This window comes from Eurosta solidaginis, chromosome 4 (assembly GCF_040869045.1).
Source record: "Eurosta solidaginis isolate ZX-2024a chromosome 4, ASM4086904v1, whole genome shotgun sequence".
Classification (NCBI taxonomy): domain Eukaryota; kingdom Metazoa; phylum Arthropoda; class Insecta; order Diptera; family Tephritidae; genus Eurosta; species Eurosta solidaginis.
The window spans coordinates 114,666,957-114,689,417 of NC_090322.1; the positions used below are offsets into that span (position 1 = coordinate 114,666,957).

Here is a 22,461-nt window from a genome sequence, read left to right on the forward strand (position 1 = left end):
TAGAGGGTCATTTTCATACCCCTGGGTGACTAGGGTCTCGAGATATAGGCTAAAACGTGGACCCGGGTACCCCTAGAATGTGTTTATAGAATATGGATATCAAATGAAAGCTGTGGATGAGTGCTTTAGCGGAGGGTAATTTTCATACCCCTGGGTGACTAAGGTCTCGAGATATAGGCCAAAACGTGGGCCAGTGAATGCCTAGACAGTGTTTATACAATATGGATATCAAATGAAAGCTGTTGATGAGTGCTTTTGTACAGAGTAATATATTATCCAGAGACGGACTGAGACTGGGATTAGGACTGGGACTGGGACTGAGACTCGGAGTGGGACTGGGACTGGGACTGGAATAAAATACATACCACCTTCTTGGACAGGCAATAAGGGATGCAGAAGAATGAGAAGAAATTGAGAGAAAAGAAAAGAGAGAAGGAGATTGAGAAAGAGATAGAATGAGACGAAGATGGAGATAGATGAAGCGAAAAAGACGGAGGGAGGAGTGAATAAAAGGATTAGGAAAAAGTGAAGAGGGGGCGGAGGGCAGATTCAGACGGAAAAAGCTTATTAAAATGTATGCAGATTGGCCAAATTTAGGGCAGGACAACGTCTGCCGGGTCTTCTAGTATGTATATAAACATATATTAAAGTATATCAGGCACATTCTCCTCGAACAGGACAGGGAGTTTTTTTCAATAAATACATGTGCATATTAAAATATGTTAATAAAAAAATTATTGCAAACATCATATTTTATATAAAATCTGCTGATGAATCAGAAGAGATTCGTTTTATTTTATTAATTTTCCGACGGGGTCTACGAACCAAATTTCACAAGTGATGACGGAAAGTAGTTCCAATATACATGGATCATAAGAGCTTTAAACTGTGTACAAAGTTAGGCTACTTACCATTGAATAAAGATTATCGGTAATTTTAAAATGACGGAAACGTTTGCATAAGCGGTTAATGGACATCTTATATTAAGTAGCGTGTACATTCTTTTACATTTTTAATTTGTTCCTTTACTTGGTTTTCAGATCCTTCATGCCACTAACAATTTCTTCAGCCTCACCCTTACTGAGTGCTAATACAAGAAAAACTATACACGAAATTGACAAGTTCTAACAAAGTTGTTGTTGTTGTTGTAGCAATGTTTCGCCCCACCTAATAGCTGCGACCGATCACAAATTGTCATCAATATCCTTTAACGGGAGTCCAAGGAAACTTGCTGTTTCGACAGGGGTGGACCATAATTAAAGGAGTGTTAGAAGCGTTGGTTCCACATTCCAATTAAAGAGATGGTTGGTGTCATTGCAAGCGGGCATACATTTTATATGACGGGGTTGATTCTGGATATGTAAGAGTTTAACCTGTTACAGTATCCAGAACGAAGTTGAGCCAGAGTGACTCGCGTTTCCCTGGGGAGTATGCGTTCTTCCGCAAGTTTTGGATACTGTTCCCCGAGTACTGGATTCACCGGGCAATTCCCGGCATAAAGGTCCGACGCCTGTTTGTGGAGTTCACCAAGGACCTGCTTGTGTTTTTTTTGCTTCATACGGCTGAGTTCTCAGGTGCCGTGTTTCCTCAAAATGCTTACGGAGATGACTCCTTAAGTTCCTAGGCGGTGCTGGCTCATCAATCAGATGTCTGTTGGGATGCCCAGGTTTCTGGGTATTCAACAGGAACTGTTTGGTTAGCATCTCATTTCTCTCCCTGATGGGGAGTATTCTCGCCTCATTATGTAGATGGTGCATAAGAAGACAGCCCGTGGCGGTTCTGAGCGCAGTATTTTGGCAGGCCTGTAGCTTCTTCCAGTGGGTAGTTTTTAGGCTTGGCGACCATATAGGGGACGCGTAGCACGAAAACGGCTGACCAATTGCTTTGTATGTGGTAATGAGCATTTCTTTTCCTTTTCCCCAAGTACTGCCAGCAAGGGATTTGAGGATTTTATTACGGACCTGGATTTTCGGAACAATTGCGGCTGCGTGCTCACCAAAATGTAGATCCTGAACAAACGGCACACCCAAGATTTTGGGGTGTAGGACAGTCGGTAGCGTAGTGCCATCGACGTGGATGTTCAAAATGGTCGACATTTGGGACGTCCAAGTTGTAAATAGGGTCGCGGATGATTTAGTCGGTGATGCCAGGTTTCGCGAGGCGAAAAAACTGGAGAGATCAGAGAGGTAGCCGTTTATTCTGTTGCAAAGCTCATCGATCTTCGGGCCCCGGCCTGTGGCCATTATTGTGCAGTCATCGGCGTAAGAAACGATAGTAACTCCTTCTGGTGGCGAAGTTAGTTTTGATATGTAAAAATTAAAGAAAAGTCGGGATAGGACACCACCCTGAGGCACCCCTTGTTTAATTCTTCTTGGCTTCGATATTTCGTTTCTGAATTGCACCGATGCCAGCCGACCACCCAGATAATTTGCGGTCCACCTTTTAAGACATGGTGGAAGGGTAGACCCTTCCAAGTCTTGCAGTAACGTGCCATGGTTGGCCGTATCAAAAGCTTTTGATAGGTGTAGTGCTACGAGTACTGTTCTATGGTGGGGCTTCTGATTTAAACCACAATTTATCTGGGTGCTAATGGCATTTAGCGCGGTGGTGGTGCTATGGAGTTTTCTAAAGCCATGCTGATGACAGGCTAGCTGCAAATTTGCTTTGAAGTGGGGGAGCAAAATGGCTTCAAGCGTCTTGGCTATCGGGCGATATGACTCTCCTATGTTAGCTGGTTTCCCAGGCTTTAGTAGCGGGACCACCTTGGCCATTTTCCATTTTTTGGGTATGACAAAGGTGGAAAGAGACAGGTTGAAGACATGTGCTAAATATTTGAAACCCTCTTTCCCTAGGCTTTTAAGCATCGGCGTGGCTATGCCCTCTGGGCCCACTGCTTTGGATGGTTTAGCATGACCGATGGCATCCTCAACCTGTTTGGCGGTGATGGTAATTGGTGACGTGCTGAACTTATGTTTACGTGCGTGTCTGTTGGCATTTTTTCGCATCCGACAGCATTTTGTCGCCAAAAACGATGGAAACTTTTTCGTTGTGCCTAGACGGATTCGATAGGGACTTTACAGTGGACCAAAGTTTACCTACACGGGCAGAGAGGCTACAACCACTTAGTTGCTCCTCCCATTTCGCCCGCTTGTGTTCATCCACAAGCAATCTGATGCGTTGGTTTATATCCCTTATTTGGGGGTCGCCGGGATCGAGCTGTCTTATAAGGTCACGTTCTCTCGCTACACTTGCGGCCTCTGCCGGGAAGTCGGGCCGAATTCCGGAAATTCTGCCGGCGGGAATGAAACGAGCCGAGGCAGATTCAATGACCTTGCAGAAAGCACGATCCCCTTGGCGGGCATCAGTTGTGATAGGGAGGGAAGCAAAGCGGTTGTCTGTAAAGGATTTGTATTCGTCCCACTTTCCTTTTTTAAAGTTAATGAAAGTGCGTTTTTCTGCGACGATGAAGTCGGCGGGACGCTCGAACGAAATAAGTATAGGCAGGTGGTCGGATGCCAATGTTACCATCGGCTGCCAGTTGACGCAGTTTACGAGTTCTGCGCTCACGATTGAAATATCCGGCGAACTGTGACAGCTTCCTACCATACGTGTGGGGCCGTCTCCTTTTATAGTGCAGAACGTCGTTTCTTCTATTTGATCCGCTAACATCTCACCCCTACTGTCCACCCGCAAGTTTGAATGCCAGAGATCGTGATGGGCATTGAAATCGCCTATTATAATGCCATTGTTTCCAGTGAGTACGCCGCTGATATCAGGGCGGTATCCACTGCGGCAACAGATGACAGGAGGGATGTAGATGTTGATGATTTCTAGATTAACATCGCCCGACCGGACAGATAATCCTTGACGTTCTAAGACACTGTCCCTGCGGTCGATGTCGGGATCAAATATATGATATTGCACAGTGTGGTGTATGATAAACGCGAGGCCGCCTTCATTTCCGCTCTCGCGATCTTTTATGTGGACATTATACCCAGAACAGGTCTGCAATGCAGATCTTGCAGTGAGTTTAATCTCATGAATCGCAGCAATGCGGATGTTGTGCCGCTTCATGAAGTCGACTATCTCCGTGATCTTTCCAGTTACTCCATTACAGTTTAACTGCAGAATTATGAAGTGCATAGGGGGACACGTCGTCAATCTGGGAGTAAGTGACGGGTGACTACGCCGTCGGGGGGTTGCCGTCGCGGAGACCAGAACATCTAGGAAAGTGGCACCGTCCATGGCAGGAGCTGCATTGGGCGGATGTCGCAAACGTATATATTCTGTGCTGGAAAACGGTGCAAAGGGAGGAAGGGACTAAGAGTCTGTTTCCCTGACCTACACAATTGCTGCCGGAAAAGAGGGGGAAGAACGGGGGCAGGGGCTGATGCTCGACATTGCTCCCGACTCTACTACGGAGATTGTAGGTATGAGTGGGAGCAGCCGTGTGAGTTGGTGGCGCCGTGGGGCGCGAGCAACAGCGGGTACTTGTTGTGGCTTGCTGAGCAGCGGGGCTGCTAAAAGGTAGCGGGGGGGGGGGGGGGGGGCTCTAAGGCGCAGACTACGGGCGTCCTAGGACGTGAACAGCAAGGAGCCACAAAAGATTTATAGAAGTTACGTGGACGTCTGGTTTTGGGGTCTAGCCTAGAACAACCTGTCCGATGCAACCATCCCTTACACGAGACACACTGACAAGAGTATGAACGTTCTAAAAAGATTCTTTTCCGGCAGATGCAGCAAAACCATTTCTCAGGACCGGGGTCAGGAGACGGACTCGGATTGGGTTCGATACCTTCCCTGAGCAAGAGAATATGGAGCAGTCACGCTGCATGGAGCTGTTGGGAGGATGACAATTTGTGGGAGGAACGCAACAAATTAAATGGGGTTACACTGAAATGGCAGTCCTTGATCGGGAAAAATCCCGAGTCGCTCCGGTACATAGAACCGACGGCCTTGGGAAGCGTCTAACAAAGTGGCATGGTTTTATGTTCTTGGATTTCCCTGCAAAATTCTACGGTATAGAAACATTATCCACCGGACAGTTAAGATTTTCGCCACTGTAGCTCTATTAAAGCTGTTGTACTCGGAGAACAACTCCCTTTTTCAGAATGTATCTTGTTTTGCGATCCCTGATCGAATGGAATGGTCAATAGGATTAATTACATTGTACCTAAGTGATTTTGTCGCTACGTAATAAGTCACGCTAGCTATCCCTGCTTCGCGGTAACTGACGCCAGCTGAGAGAGTCAAGTCCTTCCCCACCTACCTCCCTCAACTCAGTGGAGGACCTTTTACTCTGCTTTCAAATTGCGGTGCCGGTTGTTATTTTTCTTCTTTTCTTATTTTAATGGCATACATTTTTTCGTTTCAAGTTTGCATGGCAGGTAGATAAGTGACTTGTAGAGCAATATTATCGTTTTTCGGGGGAGGACTTTACTTGTCAAGCAGTAGCATTTGAATATCAATCGGCAAAAACGCTGTACTCGCTAATTTCTGCAAGCGGTGCCCTCTTGCATATAACCGTCAATATTGCCCTATTTCATTGCTTGAATATCAATTCAGCGAATATAATATATCCATCCAAATATCATATTTTGTGATAAGCTGAAAAACCACAACAAAAAAGTGTTGATTTAGTCCATAATAGAGGTTTATTTTTTGATTTCCTTAAAAAATGTGATTAGCACTTACAATGTTTTTCGCTATTACTATTCATTTATTGGCAAGAAAGATTCTTCGCTGGATTTGTAGGCTCACATTGCTTTTACAGCTGGGGCGAGGTCCATCACAGTTTCAGATTGATATTTTTTAGCAATGACGTGACTGCCAAAACTCGAATGCGCAGACTCCTTCTTCGATGTCAGAGATGATGCGTATCGATTTTTTTATCATGGTTCGCACTGATCAGTTCGTCGACGGTGGGCTTCAGTCTTTCGCAAAGTAAGCTAGATAGAACCTTACAGATGATATTAGCCTTACGGCCGATATTGACTCCGGTGCTCCCTCCATAACTTCAGCACGATTTGTATATCAGCCATCCTTATTATTCCTGTGGGACTTTTGTCCCGGTGTTTAGACCCTACATTATCCTCCGGATTTTCCGCAGAATCTATATTTCCACGAACGCACGCCTCACGTTTATTTGTTCCAATCGGGGTCGCGCCACGATCACGATTGTCTGTAGATGCCATACGTAAGTAGAGGCTGAGAAGTGTGCTCCCCCACTGTTCGCTATATTTATTTTATTTTTATTTATTTTTTATTTATTTATTTAAAACTTATTTGTACAAGTAAGACACTGTCTTTTAGGTAGTACATCAATCACATCAAAAAAAAAAATTGAAGTTACATATAAATAAACTTAATAAAGAATGAGTACAAAATTTTGATTAAAAATAATAAAATCTTATACGTATTTAATTAATAATAGTGTGATAGAAACAATTCCAGACCAATATTTGAAGAATGAAGGTTTGGGATATGTAAATTAGGGTAAGTTAAGAGTTTAGGAAATATAATACTGCTTGTTTGAAACATCCTGCCTTACGAATTGCTTTTGTCTTGGAAGGAAGTGAGTTCCATAGACTGATTGTACTGACAAAGAACATTCTAGAGGATGTGGAGTATTTAAAAGCCGGTATCAACAGATTCAATGTTCGAGTGGACTGACTCAAGGTTAGCTTATTAAATAGGTAAGGGGGATATTGAGAATGCAGAAGTTTGTGCAAGAAACATAGATTTCTCATTTTTAAGAAATTGCAGACATCACTCCCGAGTATTTGCACGGCACACGAAGATATGTGATCGTACTTTCTTTTAGAAAAAACAAATCGGGCGGCATTATTTATGGCCAGCTGAAGTTTGTTAAGCGATACCGAATCAAGGTTACCATATATAAGTTCACTGTAAGAAACTTGAGGTACTATAAGAGTTTTTACCAGCTTCAGTTTAGTGTCTCGCGGTAGTAAGTAGGCAGTTCTGTAAAGATGGCGAAGGGTGTTATAGATTTTACCCACCACAAAGCTGATATGGTTAGCACTAGTAAGACTAGAATTAATTCTGAAGCCTAGATTGGTAACCACATCCTGGAAACCTATTTTATCATCATTTAGCAAAATTTCCGGAAGGCTGCTTAAATCGTATGCTGCGTTCGATATCGCAATCGCCTTAGATTTTGACGCATTAAGATGTAGCTTATTTGCGCGAGCCCAGTTACTTATGCGCTTTAAATCATTATTCAGCCTAACAAATAAGTCCTCGGAGAGCCCGATCGGGCGCGACATGTAGAGTTGGGTATCGTCAGCGTAAAGATGTATAGATGCGTGGCGGCAACAGGCGACTATGTCGTTGATAAAAAGTGTAAACAATCCTGGTCCCAGGATGGATCCTTGTGGAACGCCCAACGTTATGGACTTTAAATCAGAGAGTCTATCACCGCACTGAACTCGCTGGAATCGGCCAGTGATATAATTTTGCATTAACTTAATTGCAAAAGGCCTGAAATTATAGTAATTTTCGAGCTTGCGAAGTAGTATTTTAAAATCAACCATATCAAAAGCTCTTGAGAAGTCTAGAAGTACTAATACCGTAAGATCGTTGTTGTCGTAAGCTGGACGTATATCTTCCAGAATCTTTAACATGGATGTAGCACAACTATGCCCTTTTCTGAAACCTGATTGGACTTCAGACAGCAAGTGGTTGTCATGAATATTGTCAATTATCTGCTTTGATAGTAGCTTTTCGTATACTTTGGATAACGCAAGCAGTAGGCTAATTGGTCTAAAGTCTTTGCAGGAATCAGAAGAATTTGATTTAGGAATGGGAATAACATTCGCCGTTTTCCATTCACTTGGAAATCCACTGGTTATTATAGAAAAATTAAATATATGTGTCAGAGAAGAGATGGCAAAGGGAAGTATAAGTTTGATAAAACGCAAGCTAATGCCGTCGATTCCCACGACATTAGACTTAATAGCCATAACAGCTCCTAGCACATCATTCTCAGTTACCACAGTGAAATCAAAAGTACCTGAGGTAGGCCGACTTTTAACCCCGGCTACAGCTATTTTATTATGATCGTTATCATCTTCATAAATAATAGCATTATTTTCACTATCATTTGATTGGCCGCGTAAAAAGAACGAGTTCATAACATTGGGGTCAATGCTGCACTCAAGACGATTAGTATCAAACTTAGCATTCAGATAAGCTACCTTAGTATCGCGGATGCAAAGATTAACCCGATTTCGCAAAACGCGGTAAGCTTCCCAATGGGTTGCATTTTGAGACCGCTTCCACTCCCTGTACGCTCTCCCACGCTTTTTTATTAAATTTAAAATTTCCGCTCTAAACCACGGCTTCTTATGGCTTTGAACTTTTATGGTTTTTAGGGGAACATGTGCATTAAAGAGGTAATTAACAATGTTATAAAAATATTGCAATTTTTCATCTAACGTAGAAAAATACACACATCCTCTCCAATCCAGACGAGAGGCCTCTTCATTTAGAACTTCTAAGTTAAAACCGTTGTAGTTCCTATATGTTAATTCAAAGCCATATTCTTTAGTATTAAATTCCAAGTCATACGCTAATATCTGCATTTCATGGTCAGAAATGCCTTCCATGGGAAGTTGGTCAAAATGATTTACGAAATTGACATTAGTATCCTAGCAGACTAGGTTTACTGTTGGGAGCAAAACGGGTCGCGAATTGATTTATAATGTGTAAATCACACGATTCAAAGCTATCTATGATGGATTAAATCGGGAGTTACTACTAAGAATATCTATATTGAAATCACCGCAAATAATAACGTGCTCATAACTTAGAGAAAACTCAGTCAACTTCTGAAATAAGTAAGTTAGGTCATTGGACCTGTTAGGGTTGTAAACACAGGCAACGAAACACTTTGTCCGAGTGTCGCTTATCTCAATAAAAATGCTTTCCACTTCACTTCCAAGTTCTGACTGATACACTCTTCTAGGATTTAAAACACCTTTGCAATATATAGCAACTCCTCCACCGCGAACATTGCCTTTTCTGTCGTTTCTCAATAGTACATAATTACCCATTTTATAGGAGTGATCATCAACGCTGGACCTGAACCAGGTCTCAGTAATACAAATTAAATCAATAACGTTATCATCAAATATATATGAAAGATAATCTAACTTCGCAGCCGTGAGACTACGAGAATTTAAATGGCAGATATTTAAGGTTTTGCGTATTTTGAATATTTGGCCCAAAATACACCTCACATGCCCACCGTCAGCACAATCTTTGGTCAAATCACCCATTAACATAACAAACGAGCAAAATGTGCTCAACAAAGCAGTATGAAAAATTAGAGCGAAAAAGTAAGGTGAGAGTGATAAACAAAGAAAAAGAAACAATATAAATTGACAATAGACTAAAAACTAAGGAGTGAAACATTGCATTAGCATACTGTATTAAATATAAATATTGCATCACACATATGTACATATCGGATGCGCGAATGACATATATCGGAGAATGTATTTAGTATTACGAGAAGAGGACAGTATTAGGCAGCAAAGTATCTTTCCCACCACGTTACCAACTCCAAGGGTACATCTTTTCCTTGTCGCTGTGGTCGCAAAGCACGATTATATTCATACCTTGTCTCGTTCATAACATTTCCTGCTGGATAGCGCTAGCTTCCCATACAAATTTCCTCACTCTGCATGTACGAAATGACACATTTATATATGTATATATGATGAAAAAACGCTTTTTCACTTTGTACCCTTTTATTTATTTACTATTTACTAACAAATTGTTTAACTAAATTAAAACTTTATTGCGTCACACTTATGCTTTTGACATTTTCTCAAACTTAGAAAGGTGTCGGGTTATTTGCTGTAACTAACAAACAAATATGCAATTTTTCTCTTTCTCACTATTCTGAAATGCGGATCTTAAAACTAAATGCTTACCGATACCATTTTACCCAATACAATCAACATTTAATCATGCATTTCACACGTAAAATATCATCATAAAAACTTACCACGTCCCGTTAAAAATTGAAATCCTGTAGACCAACAACACCAGTTCGATGAAAATGGTGAAGTGATTGCCACTATTGAAGGTTATGAATTGCAACCAGATGAAGCTGAAGAGATCGACAATGACAATGCTGGTATCATACACGACGACCAACAGCCTTTGACAGGCTTTGGTGGGGCAGCACATAATAATTCGATGACATCGTCATTCACCGCAGCCGCACATGTTTATACCGAAAATGTACCTGAAGATAGATGACATTCGCTCAGCCAGAACGATAACAACAACTCTGTAGTTATCGTTCTGGTTGATAATAAGCCCAGCTCGATGATTTGTAAAGAAGGTGTCATCGATGTGATCAGCATCGGCGGTAATATTATCCACTCAACCAACACCCTCGGTGGTTCAGGAGGGGAAAATCATCATATTTCAACAAATGGGGGCAATAATTCAATTAATGGTCACCACACACTCCAACACAGACGCAAGTCACAGCTGATAACATTCAGCGCATCATCCTGTGATATTAAAACTAGTCTCAGTCATGAGATTATACTTCTCAATGGCAATAGCAGTAGTAATACAAAAGGAGGCATAAGCTTAAATAACAAAAGTGGTGGTGGCGAAAATGGGACTGTTGGAAACGGTCCACGCAGTACTACAGTGGGCAATATAAGCAATGCGAGCGCCGGGAGTGGTAGTGCAGGCGCCGGTAATGTTCGCCTTAGTTTTGCCGAGGAAGATGTAATAATTGTAGCAAATGGTACTAGCGGATGTGGTGGCTCAGCATCAGTGTCGGGCTCAGGAAGTGGCGGCTCCGGTTCAGCCCATGGTGGTGAGCTTGATGATGACGTATTCCGGCGACGATCACTTGATGTCGACGAAGATGCGGAAGAAGTAGTGGTAGAGGACGACGGCCTATTCGACGATGTCTATGATATGCACATTTATGTGCCGCACAATACCAATGATGACAGTGGTGGTGGCAGCTATGAAGATTCACATGCTATGCATAGCTCACTAGCGGGTAGTAATCGCAACAGTTTGGAAAAGGACGATGACGACATCGAGGCTGATGTTATTAGTACCGATGTTAGTTGTTACGATCAATTATTAGGCAGCAGTTTTAATACGCGAAATGATGACGACGAAATCGCGACATTGGTTGGTGAAGGCGAAAACTATACAAAATTATGTAAAGCAAATATTAAGAGAAATACGGCTTTAAATGGTGCAGGTAATGGTGGTGTTGGTGAGAACGGTGGCATCATATACGCGAATCCGTTTATGGGTTTGTAGAAACAGTTGTAAATAAATGTATGTATGTATGCATGTTTGGGTCCTTAATTATTATTTTCCTGCACTGATGACACCGGCACAGAAAAAAAATGTTCTGTACATTTAACTAAAACTATGTACCTGGATGTATGAATTTATATTGTTTTAAAAAAGAAGTTGATTCATTTTTTTTAACATTCAAATTTTATATTTTTACTTTTGTTTTTATTTCGGCTGACTATACAAATATTTTAACTAGTTTTTTGTTTTTTTTTTTTAATATATGAAAAAAGCACAAGAATGAATTACGATCCAAAGTGGCAGTGCTTCTTGTGCTAAATTAAAATAATAAAAAAATTTGTTAAGTTAAACGGTTTTATTGAAAGCAATAATTACATCACACTCGTCATCAACCTAGGGCGTTGATCAGACAATTAAATAAAAGCGTTGGGCGCATAGTACCTTGGATCTACCTATTTATTTTCTAGCTTCTAGAATTATTATTACTTCTGTAAGTATTTCTTTCAATAAAACCGTTTAACATAAATATTTTTTTTTATTATTTTTTTTTCAAGTTTTTATTCTTTATTTAATTGCCTATTATTACTCATTCTATTAGTCCATTTAGAGAATCATTATTTCAAGGACTCTTTCCTGACAATTTGTTACAATCTAAGTCCTCAATACATAATCCTTCCAAAGACTTTACTCGACTCATCGCTACCGGACTGTATGTAATATTTGTTCCAAATATGAGCCAAATCGGACATCATAGGTCGCTTTCTATTCATGTATGTATTATGTGTTTCAAATATAGTCAAATCGGACCACAAATATAAATTTTTTTGAATATCTCGATCCTTGCGCCACCTAGTGGCGATTTTTCACAGGCCGCTTTCTATTCATGTGTGTATTATGTGTTCCAAATATGAGCCAAATCGGACCACAAATATGAATTTTTTGAATATCTCGATCCTTGCGCCACCTAGCGTCGATTTTTTCATAGGTCGCTTTCTATTCATGTATTTATTATGTGTTCCCAATATGAACGAAATCGGACCACAAATACGATTTTTTGAAATATTTCGATCCATGCGCCACCTATCGGAGTTTTTTCTAATTATTGCATTGTCATCGGGTTCTGAACTATGTATATTCCAAGTTTCAAGCGTGTAGCAGCTTATCGGGAAGTTATTAAATTTCCATTAAAATTCTGTTAGCCCGGCCGTTCAAGTCAAGTTAAATAAAACCGTTCTCGAAAAAAAATCGATTTTTTGGCGCCTAGTGACTTGCTCATCCATTCATCAGGATATTGGTCGCCCTATTTGCCCCATGAAGACATCGCATTTTTTTTTTGCAGTAACTGTCATTTAAAGAAATGTACTGTAATGAAATTCAACGCACTACTTCTTCTGTCCGCGACAAATACTCCTGTAAAAAATAAATATTTTTTCAAAATGAAATATAATCTGTGATAATTCAATACTTTACGAGATATATTCGTAATTTATAAGGCTTCACTGCTAAAATTTTATATGATTATCTACTTAGTAAGGTTAACTTAAAAACTGTATTTAACTATTTTGAAAAATAGCGCGTGGTATTGCCTATTAAGGCCCCTCGAATCTTTTGAAAATCTCTGCATCGACTTCAAAAACGGTTGAAGATGTTGTGATATTCTTTATAACCATCTGTTCGTTTCAAAATAGAATTGCTGCAGTCAAGAATCCTAAAATCGGTTGATTACCATGCCCACTTGCTATATACAAATGAAAAATACACATATAGAACACATATACATACAGGCCCGAGATCTGTAGTCTCTACCGCTTCTTTCCATGTATTTGGCGATGAAAAAATCTATATTGTTCATAAAAATATATTTGCACAGCAATTTCAGATAATCATAAATAGTGTGAGGACGATCGACGTCGCTATTTCTCGAAATATTTTAATATCCGGCTCAAAGTTTCAACATTTAAAGATTCATGGCTACATGGCTGTCACCCGATCGAAAAATACGGCGCAGAATTTACGAAAAACCTAAAATATTAATCAAAATTCGGCGAACGACGGAAGGTTTCAATCCCGGGTCAAATTTCTGCCAAAACGAAAAGGGCGATCTGGTACCCAATGCTCAGAGAGTGCTCAGATTCTAGAGGACACCATTAATCAGATGAAACTTCAGCGAAACTATTAATATTGACAAAAAAAAATACAATTGGTAATAGGTTTGTTAAAACTTTACTTTGTCATTTCTAAGCCAGGGCCGTATCGTGGCATACGATCCGTGATCGAATGCCATTTTTGATATCACAATAGCACTGAAACGGTGAATCGGTTAAATAAAATATTTAAACTATACACAACGTGTACATACCTACTAAATCCATAATATATTATAATTTTTATACCCAGCTGTACTTGTACACAGGGTATTATAACTTTGATTGGATAACGGTTGGTTGTACAGGTATAAAGGAATCGAGATAGATATAGACTTCCATATATCAAAATCATCAGTATCCAAAAAAAAATTTTATTGAGCCATGTCCGTCCGTCCGTATGTCCGTTAACACGATAACTTGAGTAAATATTGAGATATCTTCACCAAATTTGGTTCACGAGCTTATCTGGACCCAGAAAAGATTGGTATTGTAATGAGCGAACTCGGATGATAACCACGCCCGCTTTTTATATACATATATGTATAACATTTTGGAAAAAACAAAAAACCTGATTATTTAGTAAATAATACACCTAGAATGTTGAAATTTCACGTGTGGACTAATATTGAGACTCTTTAAATTTAAAATGGGCGTGCGCAGCCTTGTAACACTATTAAGCACACAAAACAAACAACAACAGCATTTCAAGTGTACAGCTGGAAATGTAATGTTCGGTTTCACCCGAACTTATAGTGTTTTCTTTTCTGAAATAAAATGTTGCCTAAGTAAATGGTAAAGCCTTAATAGGGTTACTCCTACCCCAGAAAATGTTGAACATTTATAGTGCATGCAAAGAACATAAATGCCTACCCCGTGTATTAGCTGATTTTCACAAATTTTCAATGATAAAAAAATTCATTAGCAATTATTTCCTTCATTTCAATTTTCTTCGCTAAAAATTTGTGAAGTTACGAAAATATATTGTCACGAAAATATATTGCCACACCACCATTTTATGCAGGGTAAAAGTGTAAAGCTTTTGCGTTGCGAGCAGGCAACAATTTTCATAAAATTTTTTCTTCGGGGTTCAATTTTTTATTTTCAATATGGAATACTGAACGTTTTAATAGCGATACATAAAATGATGATTTTTATCATTTCTGTAATGGCTTCCTTTGATAAGAAAGTATTTACGGGATTGTTACAACTTAAATTTTTTAAACTGTAGCACTAATTTTTTCCTCGTGCTCTTTTGTGAGTGATAGCGCACATATATTTTAATTAGGATTTTAAGTGATAGGGACCGTAACATGTTTTATATATACATTTTAGTTAGTTTTTGAAAGAAAAAAAAACTATTCCGAAAATGAAAAAATATTGAAAATATGCCCTGCGAAATAACAAGAGGCTTGCCGTTTTTAGTTTAAGAGATGTGATTTTTTCTCATACGATGATTTTGGCCAATATTTTCGGTAAAAGTCTAGAATGGTGGTCGTCTGATAATGTGAGTCCAAAAATATCCGGAGAGACATTTTGTCCCAGGTAAATAACCCGAAGGAAAAGAAAAGAAAAATGTAATCTGTCAGGAGAAACTTGCAGTTGAAATTGAAAAACTTTGTTTGTGATTGTTGTAATTTTGTTGTACACAGGATTGTACTTTGTTGCTTGGATTTAATTTTCATCGCAAAGCAGTGTTGGACTGGCCAGGGTAATTTTTTGTAAGCGCGGCCGAAGACCACCAATTTAGGATGGCGTTCGGCGGAAAAATACTATGGATTCCAACCCCGGTTTTGGGGATAATTTTTCTGGCTTTCGTGAATATCTTTTGATAGACTCAATTTTTTTTTTTCCACCCTCGGATTAATAATACAGTGTTCAAAACGCATCTTTTGACACCTTTCCCCATATTTTTGGACGCGTATTAGCAGTCGTCCGCTGTTTTAGACGTTTACCATATCTTCAAGTCAAAGGGTCCAGTCCCGAATGGTACATGAGTAGAGTTTGGACATCAAGTAGTTTCTAAAACATAATGACTCACCATATAAACACCGGCATACCGTTTGTTATCATCAAAATAAAATAAAATTTTAAATTAAAGCAACTGGAGATGTAAAGGTAATTTTATAATTGGTTTCTCGTGTTGCAAAAAAATCACAAAACTTTCGGTAAGCATGAAAGAAAGGCTTTCGAAGTAATTATGCCTAATAAATAGCATTTTAAGTCATGCGAATCTATTTTTTTTTTTTCATTCTATTAAAAAAAAATTTTAAATAATAAGTAAATAATTAGAAACTAAGTTGTAACAGTGATACATTCCTGCCTACATTTTTTTTCTTCAATATAAAGATAATCGATGTATCGGAGAACTGTTCGAACTATTTGCATGTGAAAACTTTTTTTTGATCTATGTCTGTTGTTTATTAATATTCATTTTATGATTGTGATAAATTCCACAAATAATCATTATATGACTAGTGCAAATTTAATTTTTATCGGGAAGGATAATTATAATTAGGTCAAATTGCACATAGGAATAATAGTTAAAAAAAATTATTTATCGTCTAGTCTATACAGACGTTACAAAATACCTACCGTTTTCTTGACTGATATCCTAAGCAACCCTTTTTTTAAAACTAGGTTTCACACAGATATATCAAGGGGGTTCAGGATTTTGTGCAAATGGTTTAGCATCATTGCATTGCGAAGTTGTGTATATTTTTAACAAACCACTAACAAATACAAGGCTATGAATTTGCTATGTCATAGCAAATACGCAACATCAAAAACCGTAGTATATTTTTTCAATATTGAATAGCAAATCAGCAGCTGTCAAATCAAACAAAATATGCAAAGAAAAAATTTAAAATGAAAAAAGTTGTTCACGATCGGTAACTTTCCTTTGCTATATCAACATTTTCAACATTAAATACACAAAACTCTGATCTCCCTTATTAAAATACGTACATCCTCGTTAAAAAATGTATGGTGTAAGTACCAATAAAATCAGAGTTATGTATTTTTGAAAAATCCATATCTGCTGAATGATAATACGAAAAGTTTTTTACTTATCCAAAAAAATTTTAAATTATTTGTTGAATTGATGGTACAAAAAATGAAGGGAGTTCAACTTAATGTGATATAAGCCACATGACCATTGTGAATTCATACAAGTGAAAAATCTTTTTATTCCTTCATTCCCATACCTACCTGTCAAATAATAGCTGACAGGGAGAACAGCTGTCGCGAATGGCCAGAGAATGGAAAAAAGGTCTGTTTTTTGCCTATTTTTGTTTCGAAAGCAGCTTTTATTTTAAATATATCTACAGAAAATCCGACTACATATTGTTACGAATATTAGCAACACTAAGGGGTACTGCCATCTCTAAGCCGATGCTAAGCAGTGACTGTATGCACATCAATAATTCAATTATTATGTCTACAGATACATATGTACGTACACTCAGCGAAGAAGCAACGCACAAACACATGCATATATCTTATCTGAGGTGCTCACAAGAGAGGGCAATAATTTGTGCAAGTATTACTCACGCGCATATGAGAAGCTATAAACATAGTTGCGGCTGGTGATTTTGTGGCTGATAACTAACTAGTAAGTTCTGGTATGGAAGAGCCTAGAAGTATACAACGAGGAAACCAGACAGTATAAAAGGCCACAACAGTAGAGGCGCGAGAATCAGTTTTTATTAAGCACGCTATCTGTCGAGCAATAGAAGTGTTATTTTGAAAGTAGTATAATAAAGACCATTTTGCATTATCGAATATTGGAGTTATTTATTCAACAGTTTAGTGATTGGGACGTTAGCAGAAGGTTGCAAATAAGGGGAACTGCAGTAAATTCGTTACAATATTATTATTAATTTTTGAAATTTAGTTCAGTGGGAAAATATGAGCAGCCAGTTGAGCAAACATTTTGAAATATGTAAATAATGCAATATACCAATCGTCTAAAAAATGTTTGAAGAATACTATTGAGGAAATTATTTAAGTAATCGAAGAGCGATTTAACATGAATTGGCTACAAGTCCAAATTAAAAAAAGTAAGGAAGTCTAAGTTCGGGTGAAACCGAACATTACATACCCAGCTGTACCCTTTGAAATGCTGTTGTTGTTTGTTTTGTGTGCTTAATAGTGTTACAAGGCTGCGCAATAATACATACACATATGGATCTATTCTGAACTAATTTTCGTTTAAAAGAAGCAGAAAGGATACAGAAGCTAACACCAATGACCATGAACGGACTGTCATTTCAGTGTGACCCCATTTAATTTGTTTCGTCCCTCCCACAAATTGTCATCCTTCCAGCAGCTCCTTGCAACAGGACTGCTACATATTCTCTTACTCCGGGAAGGTATCGAACCCAATCCGGGTCCGTCTCCTGACCCCGGTCCTGAGAAATGGTTTTGCTGCATTTGCCAGAAAAGAATCTTTTTAGGACGGTCATACTCTGTTCAGTGTGTCTCGTGCAAGGGATGGTTGCATCGGACAGGTTGTTCTGGGCTTGATCCCAAAACCCGACGTCCACGTAACTTTCATAAATCTTTTGTGGTTCCTTGCTGCTCACGCCCAAGGGCGTCCCGTAGTCTACGCCTAAGTGCCCCTCCACTACCATCCAGCAGCCTCGCTGCTCAGCAAGCCACAACAAGTACCCGCTGCTGCTCGCGCCCCACGGCGCCAACAACTGAAACAGCTGGTACCACTCATAACTACTACCTTCGTAGTAGAGCTGGTAGCAATGCTGAGCATCAGCCCCTGCCCCCGTCTTCTTCTTCCCCCTCTTTTCTGGCAGCAATCGTGCAGGTCAGGGAAACAGACTCTTAGTCCCTCCCTCCGTTTGCACCGTCTGCCAGCACAGAATATATAGGTTTGCGACATCCGCTCAATGCAGCTCCTGCCTTGGGTGGTGCCACTTTCCTAGATGTTCTGGTCTCCGCGACGGCAACCCCTCGACGGGTTTCATCGCGCCATGTTGCCAGGTCGCAAACCCAAATCATCCGGGTACCCCAATGCTTGCCCAAGGGCGCCCAGTCACAAGGCCACAACAGCAATTGCGTCCTGGCCTTCCACAACCTAGGCGTAGTCACCCGTCACTTACCCCTAGAGAGGCGGCGTCACCCCTCATGCACTTCAGAATTCTGCAGTTAAACTGTAATGGACTAACTGGGAAGATTACGGAGATAGTCGATTTCATGAAGCGGCACAACATCCGCATTGCTGCGATTCAAGAGACTAAACTCACAGCAAGATCTGCATTGCAGACCTGATCTGGGTATAATGTGCACAGGAAGGACCGCGAGAGCGGAAATGGAGGCGGCCTCGCGTTTATTATACACCACTCTGTGCAATATCATATATTTGATCCTGGCATCGACCGCAGGGACAATGTCTTAGAACGTCAAGGCCTATCTGTCCGGTCAGGCGATGCAAATCTAGAAATCATCAACATCTACATCCCTCCTGTCACCTGTTGCCCCAGTGGATACCGCCCTAAAATCGAGGCCTTACTCACTGGCAACAATCGCATTATCTTAGGCGATTTCAATGCCCATCACGACCTATGGCATTCAAACTTGCGGGCGGACAGTAGGGGTGAGATGTTGGCGGATCAAATAGAAGAAACGACGTTCTGCACAATAAACGGAGACGCCCCCACACGTATGGTAGGAAGCTGTCATAGCTCGCCAGATATCTCAATCGTGAGGGCAGAACTCGTAAACTGCGTCAACTGGCAGCCGATGGTAACATTGTCATCCGACCACCTGCCCATACTTATTTCGTTCGAGCGTACCGCCGACTTCATCGTCACCGAAAAACGCACTTTCATAAACTTCAAAAAAGGAAAGTGGGAAGAATATAAATCTGCAACAGACAGCAGCTTTGCTGCCCTCCCTATCCCGACTGATGCCCGCCAAGGGGAGCGTGCCTTCCGTAAGGTCATTGAATCCGCCTCGGCACATTTCATTCCCGCCGGGAGAATTGCCGAAATCCGGCCCCACTTCCCGGCGGAGGCCGCGAGCTTAGCGAGGGAACGCGACCTTATAAGACAGCTTGATCCAGGCGACCCCCAAATAAGGGATATAAACCAACGCATCAGATTGCTTGTGGACGAACACAAGCAGGTGAAATGGGAAGAGCACCTAAGAGGTTGTAACCTCTCTACCGGTGTAGGTAAACTTTGGTCCACCGTAAAGTCCCTATCGAATCCGACTAAGCACAAAGACAAAGTTTCCATCGCCTTTGGCGATAAGGTGCTGTCGGATGCGGAAAAATGCGCGAGCGCTTTCTGCCGACAATATATAATGCATCCTACGGTCGACAAAGATAGACGGAGAGCCAATAGAAACGCACATAAACACAAATTCAGCGCGTCACCAATCACCATCACCGCTAGAGAGGTTGAGGACGCCATTGGTCGCGCTAAACCATCCAAAGCAGTGGCCCAGACGGCATAGCCATGCCGATGCTTAAAAACCTAGGGAAAGAGGGTTTCAAATATTTAGCGCATGTCTTCAACCTGTCTCTCTCCACCTTTGCCATACCCGAGAAATGGAAAATGGCCAAGGTGGTCCCGCTACTAAAGCCTGGGAAACCAGCTAACGTAGGTGAGTCATATCGTCCGATATCTCTCCTATCGCCAGTGGCAAAGACGCTTGAAGCCATTTTGCTCCCTTATTTCCAAGCACATTTGCAGCTAGCCCCTCATCAGCATGGCTTCAGAAAACTTTATAGCACTACCTCCGCGCTAAATGTCATTAGCACCCAGATAAATTGCGGTTTGAATCAATACCCCCACCATAGAACAGTACTCGTAGCGCTAGACCTATCAAAAGCCTTTGATGCGGTCAACCATGGCTCATTACTGCAAGACCTGGAAGGGTCTACCCTTCCCCCATGTCTTAAAAGGTGGACCGCAAATTATCTGGGTGGTCGGCAGGCATCGGTGCAATTCAGAAACGAAACATCAAAACCAAGGAGAATTAAACAAGGGGTGCCACAGGGTGGTGTCCTATCCCCACTTTTGTTTAATTTATACATATCTAAGCTACCTTCACCACCGGAAGGAGTCACAATCGTTTCCTACGCCGATGACTGCACAATAATGGCCACAGGCCCAGGCCCAGAGATCGATGAGCTATGCAATAAAATAAACGGCTATGTCCCTGATCTCTCCAGTTTTTTCGCCTCGCGAAACCTGGCATTGTCACCGACTAAATCTTCCGCGACCTTATTTACAACATGGACGCCCCAAATGTCGACCATATTGAACATCCACGTCGTTGGCACTACGCTACCGACTGTCCTACACCCCAAGATCTTGGGTGTGACGTTTGATCAGGATCTACATTTTGGTGCGCACGCAACCGCAATTGTTCCGAGAATTCAGAGCTGTAATAAAATCCTCAAATCCCTTGCTGGCAGTACCTGGGGAAAAGATAAAGAAACGCTCATGACCACATACAAAGCAATTAGCCAGCCGATTACGTGCTACGCGTCACCCATATGGTCGCCAAGCCTAAAAACTACCCACTGGAAGAAACTACAGGCCTGCCAAAATACTGCTCTCAGAATCGCCACGGGCTGTCTTCTTATGTCCCCAGAACACCATCTGCATAATGAGGCGAGAATACTCCCCATCAGGGAGAGAAATGAGATGCTGACCAAACAGTTTCTGTTGAATACCCAGAAACCTGGGCATCCCAACAGACATCTGATTGACGAACCAGCACCGCCTAGGGGCCTAAGGAGTCATCTCCGTAAGCATTTTGAGGAAATACGGCACCTGAGAACCCAGCCGTATGAAGCGAAAAAACACAAGCAGGTCCTTGGTGAACTCCATAGACAGGCGTCGGACCTTTATGTCGGGAATTGCCCGGTGAATCCAGTACTTGAAGAAAAATATCCAGAACTCGCGGAAGAGGAACGCATACTCCCCAGGGAAACGCGTGTCACTCTTGCTCAACTTCGTTCTGGATACTGTAACAGGTTAAACTCTTACCTATCCAGAATCAACCCCGACATACAAAATGTATGCCCCGCTTGCAATGTGTCCCCACATGACACCAACCATCTCTTTAATTGTAATGTGGAACCAACGCCTCTAACACCCCTTTCCTTATGGTCCACCCCTGTTGAAACGGCAAGTTTCCTTGGACTCCCGTTAGAGGATATTGATGACAATTTGTGATCGGTCGCGGCTATTAGGTGGGGCGAGCATTGCTACGACAACAACAACAACGGGTAATAATGCAGTATTCCTTCATATATGGGGATTTCCCTACTGTTTATTTTAAAATAAAGATATAGCAGAACAATAAAAATAAACATACTAGTCACATTGTACTAAAAAGCGTTATTACAAAAAAAAGTGCAGGGTTATTAACGCAATTTTCCAACTCTTACTAGAAATAGCTTATTACCTGCATCTAGGCATTTTTACAAAATCTTTTATATAAAAGAAGGCGATTTAACCGATTTAGTCCATTTTTACTGAAAATATTTCCCGTTAAAGACCAAATTTTTCGTCGAGTTATGGCTCCCGAAACATTGCAAATTGCTTAGACAAAAAATGGGCGGTGCCAGGCCAATTTTTTTTAATTTGAAGTTTTTCCTATTTAATGTTCTAAACCCACTTGCGAAATGAAATACCGTTGATATAAAGCTTTTTTTGCAAAGATATAGCTTATTTTATTCGCCCCTTTTAAAACGACCCTTTTAAAAATCTTTTATATACAAGTGGGCGTGGTCCTTAACCGAATTCGTTAATTTTTCTTCAAAGCATTCCTTATATTAAAAGCCAACCTCTCTGCCGAATTTTGTTACGATAGGTATTTTTATTTTATTATTATATTTGTAAAATTGCTTTTATCATAGTCATGAAAGGGGCGGTGCCATGCCCATTTAAAAAAAATTTCAAATTTTTATCAAGAGTCTCAATATCAGTCCACATGTCAAATTTCTATATTG

At 40.6% G+C, this 22,461-nt stretch overlaps 1 protein-coding gene across 2 annotated transcripts in view; it reads left to right on the top strand.

Annotated features, from left to right (window-relative positions):
* The window catches only part of LOC137250160 (tyrosine-protein phosphatase 10D-like), a 332,713-nt gene that overhangs the window by 299,164 nt on the left and 11,088 nt on the right, over positions 1 to 22,461 (top strand). The window contains exon 12 of one of the 2 annotated variants that reach the window (XM_067782530.1): positions 10,064 to 10,433. The exons of the other annotated variant lie outside the window; for it this stretch is intronic. Within the exon in view, the coding sequence (XP_067638631.1) occupies positions 10,064 to 10,290 (227 nt within the window). The 3' untranslated portion in view covers positions 10,291 to 10,433. Of the gene's footprint in view, positions 1 to 10,063; positions 10,434 to 22,461 lie in introns of those variants that run through there. 2 annotated transcript variants of the gene reach the window in all.